Source organism: Gymnoscopelus microlampas (assembly GCF_963454915.1).
Source record: "Gymnoscopelus microlampas genome assembly, chromosome: 7".
Classification (NCBI taxonomy): domain Eukaryota; kingdom Metazoa; phylum Chordata; class Actinopteri; order Myctophiformes; family Myctophidae; genus Gymnoscopelus; species Gymnoscopelus microlampas.
Genome location: NC_139944.1, coordinates 54,033,118 through 54,045,463, shown reverse-complemented (window position 1 = coordinate 54,045,463; position 12,346 = coordinate 54,033,118). Strand labels below are relative to the sequence as shown.

The window sequence follows — 12,346 nt, the reverse complement described above, 5'->3', positions numbered from 1 at the left end:
TTTGGCACACATTTGACTTATTTTACTCAATTTCATGACCATTTCTGTGTAACGCTCCACCTAGATTCCAATAAGTGCAATAATGCGATCTCTACCCTGAGAGCTACTTAGTAAATATATCATGATGAAACTGAACACATAAAACTACATATTTCACCCGATCTTAAATGAATCCGAGTGTGGATCGTGGTTGTCGTTATCAGACATTATCTTTATGTGTGAATATACTCTCACACAGGCACAAACTGCCTTATAATACAACAACCAGGGCACTAGATCTCCTGGTTAGCGACATTGTGAGAGGGCGCTCAGGTGAGACACGTACCCGTATGGGTGAGGCTGTGTCTTGCCAGGTGGTATCTCTGGAAAAACCTCATGTCACACATGGAGCAAGCATATGGCTTCACCCCTGCACACACACACACACACACACAAACAACCTATGTAAGTATCTCAAAAAGGAACAGGATACACCCATTCACTAAAAATGCAGCAAAACGACATGCCAAAGGTATTGGCATGGTTGATAGGGGGACTACTAACATTTATAATGTATTTTAAAAGGACAAGTTAAAATATCTTAAATGCCACCATAAATCATATTGGTCGGAGGACTTAGACCAGCCGGACTCGTAACGGTTATGCTGCCAGCCTACATACATACATACATACATACTGCAGTATATCAGCCCCATAAAGGGTATTATTTGGGCTCTAGTGTAGCAAAGAAGGGGTTGAGCCCGTACCCGTGTGAGTGAGACTGTGCCTTGCCAAGTGGTAGCGTTGAAAAAACCTCATGTCACACATGGAGCAAGCGTATGGCTTCACCCCTACACACATAAGAGTATCAAGATATTAGCTATAGAGACATGGGGAAAAAAATGTGTTTTCAGCACCTTTAACATTTAACGGTTGCTTTTCCACGTCGTGATCTAAATCATCAGCTGCATCGGTCTCTGAGACTCGCACTATGCTTCTATGGAAGGTCACGGTGGTCACGTTACGGGCTGGTTCAGGAATTTGGCAATTGTACGTCCAATTCAATTTAACTCAAAGGAGTTTTTTGGGAGACTAGTAGGTACACACAGTGATATAGGACATTCAGTGGAAGAGAGGCAAGTCAAGTACAGTCGTGTATCCCACAGATACACCTCTTGTGCCAACCTTGTATATTTAGATCGCTGGCACCACAATGATTTCGTGTTTTTTGTTTTGGCAGCTGGACTGGCACACAGAATATACACGCACAGGTTGCCTAAGTTAAGCCCAACTTGAACCATTTCTCTCACACTTTTTGCCCTGCCTCAGTGTGCGTATCCACGACAACAAGAAGAAAACTTTCTCAGAACTTAACTGCAACTGCCTTCAAGATTTTTGATCTAATATAAAAAACGCTTCCGATTAGGTTAAGAGCATTTCATAGCATCTCTACAACAAACACAAACTGTCCAGTGAGCTAGCATACCAGTGTGTGTGAGGCTGTGTCTCGCCAGATGATAACGTTGGAAGAATCTCATGTCACACATGGAGCAAGCGTACGGCTTCACCCCTACATACACAAAGCATCCAAATATTAGCTGAACGTTCTTACTCAAATCGAGGGGAAGCATTATTCACAAATCATCATTAAAAACAGCTAAAATCTGGGGCTTATAAGTTCTAAAAGCGTTTGTTATGAGAAATAAAAATGTATCAATCAAGCCTAAATCGAGACAAAACTGCAACAGGATGTGTGCCAAGCATATTTTAAAACAAGACAACGCCAAGTAGCCAGATAACAAAACGCTTAGACGGCGATCACACTAACAAGCTGAAACTAGAAACACTAGCCCTTCATTTCCCAATGTTTTCTATGATTTCAGACGGCAAACAACAGTCTTCACAATTGTCTGGAGCACTGTGGCGTCTGTGTAGAGCGCAATGTTGCACTTAATTCAACTTCAATGTACAATGCATTCACTTTGTCTTCTAGGCCGCCATGGCAGCAAGCGCTTGGAAGCACGTTTGCTAGCTAGCTAGTGTGGCCTCCCATTTTCAAAGCTTCTAGTCTGATCGCCGCGTTAAAACGCATCACAAAATCATTTTTACAGAGCAGTCAGCAACTATGCATCTACTGTATATAAAATACATTAAATTGTCTAGACACTAAAGTTAATGTGAAATAGTAGGAATGGACATCAAAGGACTATTCTCATATTACACCATGGCCTATATGAATCTGGAGCTCAATGCTTAAAATGAATGCAGCTACTAAGTTTGAGCAATCTATCTGTGCCATGCAATAGAAGGTTTCAAACAAATTGCCTTCAAAATGTTTAAGTTGGCAATCAAATTTAATGAAAACAGATGTCTCCAAAAAAGTAATGTTGTTCAGGCCTAATTGTACAACAAAACCAGCCAACCCCATTGCTCTTCCATTGTTGGTCTGTGACTAGCTCAAAACTCAATCTGTGCAGAGCTGTAAAACACTGCTAAAATATGAACATATTTATTCTAGGTGCAACTACTTTCATTATCATATTGGTCGGAGGACTTAAGACCAGCCAGACACAAAGCGGTTATGCTGCCAGCCTACATACATACATACATACATACATACATACATACATACTGCTGTACATCTGCCCCATAGTAGGGTATTATTTGGGCTCTAGTGTAGCAAAGAAGGATTTGAACCCGTACCCGTGTGAGTGAGACTGTGTCTTGCCAAGTGGTAGCGTTGAAAAAACCTCATGTCACACATGGAGCAAGCGTATGGCTTCACCCCTACACACATAAGAGTCATTTTTAAAAAACTGTGTTCATAGACAAAAGTATAGACAAAAGTATAAAATAGGGCTCAAGTGGTTACAAGAACAATACCAGCATTTTAGTCATGCGCCTATACATTGAGTGTATACCTTCCTAGTCCATGTATTAGTCTTTGCCTGAAGACATATTTGAATACATTTTTGGGCTTGTCATTTAAAAACATACTTTATTTCTATTTTTGCACAAATATTTTTTAATTTGCTGCAATATATTAGTGTCCTACTACAAATTTAGATCAGAAGGGCCAGCGCACTGTGGTGTAAGTAACGCTCTCTGCTTAAGGAGAGAGTATATCGTCTCTGTCTGGGTGGAAACCTCATATGACCAAAACTGTTGCTTTTCAGGATTCAAATGTATCAAAAATAGCAGATCGACAAGCTCATAACACGCCGCTTGCGCGGCGCGTTTCGAGCTTGCAGATCTGCTATTTTTTACACTTCAATGTGATGCTGTTATGTATGATCACGTAGGGTATTGATTTACGGAAAAACACAAAAAGGTCTAAATATGGAGATAAGAGGTTTGTGCCCGACAACAACGATATGTGGGTGTTCCCCTGTAGTCACACCCACTGCCTCCCTGTTCGCTCCTCAACTTCTTCCAAACACTGTAGGAAGTGAAGCACAAACTAGGGGACGACGACATGTTGTTTCTTAAAAACACACGCGGTATCATTTCACAAAAAAAAATGAATTTCTGTGTTTTTTTAGGTACAAAATTACATCTGCAAAAGCACATGTACCCATTATGAACCAGCTGTAAATCATTTCCATAAAAACAGGAGCTTTAGGCAAGAACAATGGATGGGCGCATGAAACAAAATGTTGATACTGTCCTTTCAGATGTTTGTTATTAATGATCCAAAAGGGACTCAACAGGACTTTAAAGTCTGACAGGATTTGAAAAGTCTGTGATGGCCGTCATATATAAATGACCAACAATCCTTCATCTAGACCGTCTGAAAATCCTGTTGGGACTCTCTGTAAATTCTTAGGGATCTCTCAATGGTATGAAAGGTTCCGGTTGAATTTTGATTGGATTTATTGACCAGGTTTACGGTTGTTGTTGTTGTTTGTTTTTTATTACTTAGAATGGGTACGGTAAAAGGACTCATACCCGTATGTGTGAGGCTGTGTCTCTCCAGGTGGTAACGCTGGAAAAACCTCATGTCACACATGGAACAAGCGTACGGCTTCACCCCTATGCACACAGAGCATACAATTAGCAGCTATTCAATCTGGAGGAAATGGGAAACTCAATTGTTTTTGTTGAGTACAATTACAGAGATGTGTTTGTTGCCATTAAAAAAAGTAATGTACTCATTTGCATGGGCATGTCTGGGAAAAGGTACAATACATATAGAAAACATGGCAACTGGTTATAAACTGGTCAATTTTTGTGTACTTCTTAATCCTTTTTCATTTTGACAATATTAAGAGGCAATGGGTGACTTTTGTAAGCAAACTTAGGTTGAGAGGTTGACTTACCCACAGTGCATATTATTCTTAAAACAATGAGAGACAAAGAATGTACTGTCAAAGGGCACAATGCACACACTGAACCTGTGCTAAAAAGACCTCATTCACAACTGTAGCTAGCAGAGCTATATGAAAAAAAAGTCCTTTGATGTCCATGCATTGATTGTCTTAACAAAACCCATACTTACACTACATAGAACATTGAAATATTGCAAAACAAAACACAACAAAAAACAACAAATATCATGTTTTCTGCAGCTTGTATGTGCTAAGACAAATAGACCGCCACCCTGTCTTTAAGTTCTTTGGTATTGGGGGACCGATGTGTAAATGAGAACTACCTTTTTTATGGCCTTTTTTCTCTTCTTACTTTTTTTTGCTTTGTTGGAAATTACTGTCCAGAGACAAAATGAGCCCTGAGAACCTTTTTTTGTGTCCACTGGTTCCAAGTGTTAACAGACTACATGGTAGTCTTAGATTTTTATGTAATATGGGTACGGTTAGAGGACGCATACCCGTGTGAATGAGGCTGTGTCTCTCCAGGTGGTAACGCTGAATAAACCTCATGTCACATATGGCACAAGCATACGGCTTCTCCCCTAAACCGAAGAGCACCAGTTTTAGTGAAAGGTCCCCACAAGATACCACCAATTAAAAGCTGTGAGGCACAAAAAGCTGATACCAAACAGGCTCTTTATAAAGCAGGCCATTGCACAAAAAAAAACACAACCTACATGTCGTTCCAACTTTTAACAAAGGAAATAAACCAGCTCTGAGGGCCTCCCGTCTACAAAAATGATTAATGTAATCTTTGCCATTTCCAACACTTGTTAATGGACGCCTATGAATGGCCGGGCCGTTCCTATGAGGGCAAATACCTGTATGAATGAGGATGTGTCTTTTCAGGTGGTATCCGCTCCTAAAGGCTCCGTAACAGTGATCGCAGATAAAGTTTTTCTGCACTTTGGACGCCGGGCCGTTCTCGTCTGCACCTTGTGCCTGACGGCAGAGAAAGAAATAAAGAGGTTCATAATTATTAAGGCTTTACAAATAATATTATGCAAGATGAAGGACTCCATACTAGTGTTGATTTTGACAGCAAATGATGATTTAGTTTTGGTCATAGTCTTTTGAATAGAATTCCATTTAAGTTTTAGTCATATTTTAGTCATCGGAAATGTTTTAGTTTTTGTCTAGTTTCAGTCGACAAAATATCATAAGATTATAGTCGACTAAATCTACAGTTGATTTAGTCGACTAAAATGTATGTTGGCGGTGCCTTGATGGCATCCTAATGGCTAATTTTACACTCTGTTGCATGCTGAAAATAGCCGATCTACAAGCTGCGATGCGCGGTGAGCTTGTAGATCTGCTATTTTCAGCATGCACACCCTAGCGCAACTGAGCATAAAATGATTTGTCTTTTAGTTCTACTGGATCTCTTCTCCACTAGTCTCTCTCTAACATTTTAGTCTAGTTTTTATTTGTTGATGAAATTGTCAATATATTTAGTCTTAGTTTTAGTCGTCATAGCTTAGTTTTTATTTAGTTTTTATTTAGTTTTCGTCAGTGTAAAAAGGTAGTCGACCAACATTTTTCGTCATAGTTTTAGTCGACGAAATCAACACTGCTCCATACTAAAATTTAAAAAAGACTTAGTTGAACATTATATTTTACTTGGAATATTTTATAAAATATGTTTAATGGATGTCCCTTGTCAGCAAGATCACTTTTAGGGGGGAAATAATAATTCACCTCAAGCCCAATTGGGATCTACTCTATAGCTGTTAACAAAGAACTACAAGTTTAAAGTTCTGATACTTCGGCTGTACTTTACACACCTGTTATTAGCCTATGGCAGTGCACATCGGCATAATTTTTAACACAATTTAATCCGTTGACAAAACATCCAAGATGAAATATCAAGAGGTTTCTAAAGAAGGTTAGAGAATGTGGTCTAAATTGTACTACTTTTGAACATCTTATTTTTTTCTTATTTATTTCATTACAATCCAGTATCGTCTCCAATACCATCTTGCTGTATATTGCGTTCTGGTTATTAGCACACAGTCTTGTGGAACATGCTACGACAGCACCTTTTAACTGCTTGCCTTTGTACGGTACCTGTGTGTGACAAATAAGGCCTTGTTTCTCGATTCTAAATGTCAGGGCAGCAGGCACATGGATTTTCATGTGCCTGCAGCTTCCCCTTCATTGCAGCAGCAGTGAGATTCCATTTCATGCAATGCTGGTTATATGTAAATACTGTTGAAATTGGGAAATGTGAAAATTATTTAGAAATGACCAAAAAGCAAGGCATTTTGGGTATTTAGAGGGTGAGAGCTGGTTTTGTTTAACCATTATTTGAATTATTTTCCTTGCTTTGAACAAAGGAAGAATTTGGTTATTCAAACTCTCATTTGTTCCTAACACACGATGGCAAAGGAAAAATGTGTGAATAAAAAGCGGGAGGAAAATAAATCTATATTTTATAATATTTGAATTGCAAAAAAACTAAGCTGCAGGCCTACTGAAAGAGTTGAAGCAAAAAATAATGTCACGACTGAACGGTTTTGTTGGGTCATCAAGTCCCAGCCTTACGATGTTTAGGTATGGTCAGGCTAAACCTAAATATTCCTGCTGTTCAACTTACAGCCAACCTGTTCAAGAAATTGCAGATTGAGGCTTCAACCTGTGCTTTTATGAAGTATCCAAGACCATTAGGGTATTAAGTATTAAATGTATTATGTGCTAGTTTGATCAATGCAAATACTCTTTAAAAGGAGTAGTTCACCCAAACACTGATTTATTTTCTATCAATTACACAACCCATTAAGCCTTGAATTCATGAATATTTTTTGGGGTTTTGTCGCATTCCTGAGCCAATATTTGATGACCAGCGGATCGGTAGGAAGTGGTTGCGGTAGGAGACACAAATACTCTTTGTGTCTCCTACCGGAACCACTGCCGGTCATCAAATTATTGGCTTAGGAATGCGACAAAAACTAAATTAATTCCATGAATTACAGTCTCCATGGGGCGCCATTTTGGGGGTGAACTATCCCTTTAATCTTAAAATAACTAATATCTATTATTACTGGGCTGGCTTGACTTTACAAGTCACATGGGTTAGGAGCAGTGTTGCCAGATTCTGTGAGAGAAACAAGCAACCAGGTCTAGGAAAACCAGCCCAAAAGAAGCCACTATGGGGCCGCATGAACACTTTGAACACATACATCAGCTATTTGAAAATAGCCGATCTACAATCTCACAACGCGCCGCGATGCGACGCGTTGTGAGCTTGTAGATCGGCTATTTTCAAATACAATCTTGCGGGGAAATTATAATAATCAGATCTGGCAACCCTGGTGAGGAGTATGTCTGATGTAACAGTATTACGTGGTGATGGTTGTGTGCACCGCGTTGCGTACCGGAATAGCCGATCTACAAGCTCACGTGGTGTCGTGCTACGGCTGTGAGCTTGTAGATCAAGACATTTTCAGTGTGCGCAACCACGTATAATAATAATAATAAGTCATTCTTTAGCCCATTAAGACCTTGAGGCTGATTCTACAAAATGCTCTATATCTACATCAGTGGTTCTCAAACCTTTTCTTGCCAAGGACCCCCAAATTGATGCACTTGGCCGCGGACTCCCATCTGAAAAAAGGAGTTTGTGCCAGGGACCCACCAGAAGAGAAGATTTGTGTTAAAATAGTTTCAAAATTACTAAAGAAAAATGTTCAAGCTCGCAGCGTGGCTTGGAAGTGACAGCGCAGTGAGCTTGTATATCTGCTATTTTTGAGAACCACTGTTCTAAATGCTAAGAGTTTTCTATAAAAACATTTCTTGCTATCTATCTATCTATCTATCTATCTAAAATATAAAATAACAGATTCTTTCCCGGTTTTAATGGGTTAAAGATAGTCAAGAGTTGGCCAATAGAGACATGTTCTGTGTGATTCGTTTCATGAGCTTCATCAAAATCTGGGTTCTTATATTGCTTTCATCCGAGTATATTGAGAAGTTTGAAACGATGGTTTCATTTGAAAACACACGTTACGTTCAAAGTTGTAAACATGTAAATACAATTCAAACAATGTCACATAATATGACAGTACAGGGCAATAACAATCACTTTCAACCTTAGGGCATGTCATCATAGGCAAATCCTTTTTTTAAAAATAGCAGATCTACAAGCTCACAACGCGATAGGGTTGTGAGCTGCCTTGTAGATGGGCTATTTTCACTCTTTTGTTTAATCTTTTTTACATTTTTAACCCACTAAGACTTGGAACGCATCTGTGTCACTTTAGATTTCTTTGGCTCTTCAAAAATAGCAGATATACAAGCTCATAGCGCGGCACCGAGTGCCGCGCTACGAGCTTGTATATCAGCTATTTTTGAAAAATCGTGATTTTTTTTTTTTTTTCAAAAAACTGTTAGGATTTAGAAAACATTTTAAGAATCGGACTCAGGCCTCAATGGGTTAAAGTATAAAATAGGGCTTGAGTGGTTAACGTTTTCTTTTTTTACACCAACATGGCTATTTTAAAAAAATAAAATAAACACAGCAAAAAAGGGATTATAAGGCCCCACCCCCCTCCCCCTACCCCTCATGTTACTGCTCCCCTCTCTTATGCACACAACTGCAGTTATTGTGCTCTTCTCTCCGCGCTGCGCTCTCTCCCCTCCCCCTCTTTCCTCTCCAGAGATCCTCTCCACCCCCTCCTCTCCACTTCTTCTCCCTCCCTGAACTCCTCCCCCCACCCCACCCCCACACAAACAAAATGTGCACACATGAAAGCTCCTAGTCAAGAGACGCACAAAAGCTTAAAAAACGTCTCCCTCGGTTTCACTAAAAACACAAAAAGAGAGACTGTTTTTTTCTGTTTTTCTGTTTTTTTTCCTGTTTTTTTCCCACAATAAGGGGATAACTAGCAGTTTTTTTTTTTATCATATACCTAATAGGGCTAACTCTCTTTTTTTAAACAGCCATAGTGACTGACCTTCCCTCCCCTTCCTTCTTGTTCTCTCACTTTACAGGGCGTTCCTGACTTCCTGTTCTTTTTTTTCAGCTGCATGTCCTCGTTGGCCCTCATCTCCTTCTCGTCCAGTAGGCGGGGAGCCTGGAATTCACCTTCCTTCCGGATGAGCTGGTTATTATCCCCCCAAAAAAAGACACAGAAGGAGAGAGAGAGAGAGAGAGAGAAACTTGAGTCCATTTGCAAAGTTATGATTTCATGACCGAGTTAGAACAGTGTTTTTTTTTCAACCTTTTTCGTGTCAAGGACCCCCAAATTGACACATATTATTAGCCCACAGACCCCCCATTTGAAAAGATATGCCGGGGACTCGACCATTTTGATTTCTTGGGGCGTCCCAATCTACACTGTATCATCATCATTAGTGTTCATTTAACCCATTGAGACCTGAAGCCGATTCTACATGTCTCCTAAATCCCAACAGTTTTCTGAAAAACGTATGTTTCTATATCAGTGGTGCTCAAACATTTTATTGTCAAGGACCCCCAAAATTATATGTATTTGGCCGCAGACCCCCATCAAAATATGTTGTTCCAGGGACCCCCCAGAAGCAAAGATTTGAGTTAAAAATGTTCGCTTTAAAAATAGATATATTCAAAGATTTGCACATATTTTCACGAATTTTCAAAGTGTAAAATAATGCTTTTTTAGCTCAAATCTAAAAATGACACAGTTCCAGGTCTTAATGGGTTAACTCAGAGTGTACAAATGGAACCAAATGGACCCGTTAGGGTCCATTTGGTTCCATTTGTACACTCTCAGAGTTAAAGACACATAAGGGTCAATTTGGTTCTTAACTATTATATATATAATATACCCCCTGGAACCCCCTCAAGGACCACTGGTTGAGAACCACTGATTTAGAAAAATGTGTACAAGTACTAAACAAAAAGCACAGGTACAAAAGTACATTAAAGTATATGTTATATGTTATATCAATGCATTAACATGGATGAAGAAACAAATAAAAACATTCAGATCGAGCCGTATCAAGACTTAATTAAATATTTCCTAGAGACTTGGCCAGCAGTGACAATAGTAAATGGTGTCACACTGATTAACCACTCTCAACCCGGTGTACCTATTTTAGGCATGTCATTTATGCAATATAACACAAAAAAGCAGCAGCTCTATAATAAGCTCACGGCGAGCGTGTTATGTAGATCAGCTATTTTCGCTAATTGTCATACGATGATGTATGCAGGGCTCAAGTGGTTATAAACGCTCATTCAATTTTGGGAGTTGATGCAACGAGTGCTTGCTTGTCGTTGCTAAGCAGAGCATATTAGGGATAGATTCAGTACCACGCTTTATTTTAACCCATTTAGACCGGGAGAGAATCTGTGTCATTTTAGATTTCTTTGGATATTCAAAAATAGTAGATATACAAGCTATGAGCTACTAGATCTACTATTTTTTGAAAAATCGTGAAAATGTGTGCACATCTTTGAATATATATATTTTTTAAAGCAAACATTTGTAAAATATGTTGTTCCAGGGGCCTCCAGAAGCAAAGATTTGAGTTATAAATACACACGTATTCAAAGACTTTGCACAAAATGTTCCAAGATTTTCCAAATAAATAATAGCAGATCTACAAGCTGGTGGCTTGTATATCTGCTGTTTTTTGAATAGCCCAAAGAATAAAATAAAGGTTCTAGCTAAAAAAAAAACGTAAATGACACAGTCTGCGTTCCCGGGGTGTAAATTTAAAAATCATATATTATCACCACAAGAAGTTATTTGAAACTATAAACTTCTATTCCAAGTCAATATTTCTGCTAAGAGCCGTCATTTCTTCCATGAGGCCAGAAGGTTACACCCTGACCCTTTACGATTAGAAACGCACAATCTAATAACAAAAAAGTCCATTTGCAAGTTATGATTTCATGACCAAGTTAACCCATTGTGGCCCCGATTCTGCAAAATGTCTTCTAAAACGGTTTTCTGAAAAACGTATGTTTCTATATCAGTGGTGCTCACACATTTTCGTGTCACGGACCCCCCAAATGATATGAATTTAGCCGCGGACCCCCAAAATGATATGAATTTAGCCGCGGACCCCCAAAATGATATGAATTTAGCCGTGGACCCCCATCTCAAAATATTTAGTTCCAGGTTTACCTAACCAAACCTCACTTTCGTCCTCTAAGTCTTAGCCTTTGTTTTAGCCTTTTTAATGTTTTCTTTTGTTTTCTTTTCTCCTAATAAAATTGGTTTTAAGCTGTTTTGTAAAGCGACTTTGGGTACTAGAAAAGAGCTATATAAGTCTGATGTATTATTATTATTATTATTATTACAGGGACCCCGAGAAGCAAAGATTTTAGTTAATGTTTGCTTTAAAAGAATATATATATATTCAAAGATTTGCACACAATTTCACGATTTAAAAAAAATAGCAGATCTACAAGCTCGTAGCGCGGCACTCGGTGCCGCGCTACGAGCTTGTAGATCTGCTATTTTTGAATAGCAAAAAAAAATAGCATAATACAAAAAAAAGATCAACAATTCTCATTTATCATTTCTGCTCACCAGAGGTGGACAGCTCATTCCAGAGGGGAGTATCATGTGGCTTTGGGGCCCGCGGTCGGGGCCTTCTCTCTGCGGCGGTCCGTGCGCGTGGCCGAGCGGCGCCATCATCTTCTTGGGTGGACCAGCCATGGAGCTGGCCTGCATCAGGGCCATACTGGAAAGGACAGCCTCACACCCAAGCAGCCCCGCCTGGAAATATATACACAGGAGAGGAGGAGAGGATTTTTAACAACATAAATAGGGACCCCACCCAGCCATAATAAAACCATACATTAACAGGAGAAACAAAAAACAGGCTGTAATTTCAGACAGTATGCGTGTAAGCCATTAACTCATTAAAGGACAACTTTGTTTTTTTACAACCAAGGTTTATGTTTTAGATTGTAATTAAAGTAAATAAAAGATAAGTGTTACATTTTTTTAATGTACTGCTACTGCAGCCACTGGCATTCTGTCCAGTGGCTAAATATGTATTTTTTT

The 12,346-nt window shown here is 39.2% G+C and overlaps 1 protein-coding gene across 43 annotated transcripts in view; it reads right to left on the bottom strand.

Annotated features, from left to right (window-relative positions):
• Positions 1-12,346, bottom strand: part of znf740a (zinc finger protein 740a) — a 38,206-nt gene that overhangs the window by 19,874 nt on the left and 5,986 nt on the right. For 23 of the 43 annotated variants that reach the window (XM_084061470.1, XM_084061510.1, XM_084061490.1 and 20 more), the window contains exons 3-12: positions 11,867-12,055; positions 9,329-9,445; positions 7,899-7,949; positions 5,168-5,288; positions 4,805-4,888; positions 3,928-4,011; positions 2,683-2,766; positions 1,466-1,549; positions 747-830; positions 326-409 (exon numbers count right to left, since the gene is read on the bottom strand). In XM_084061470.1, the coding sequence (XP_083917596.1) occupies positions 326-409; positions 747-830; positions 1,466-1,549; positions 2,683-2,766; positions 3,928-4,011; positions 4,805-4,888; positions 5,168-5,288; positions 7,899-7,949; positions 9,329-9,445; positions 11,867-12,055 (982 nt within the window). The remainder of the gene's footprint in view (positions 1-325; positions 410-746; positions 831-1,465; positions 1,550-2,682; positions 2,767-3,927; positions 4,012-4,804; positions 4,889-5,167; positions 5,289-7,898; positions 7,950-9,328; positions 9,446-11,866; positions 12,056-12,346) is intronic. The other 20 variants (XM_084061486.1, XM_084061493.1, XM_084061494.1 and 17 more) reach the window with 18 other exon arrangements.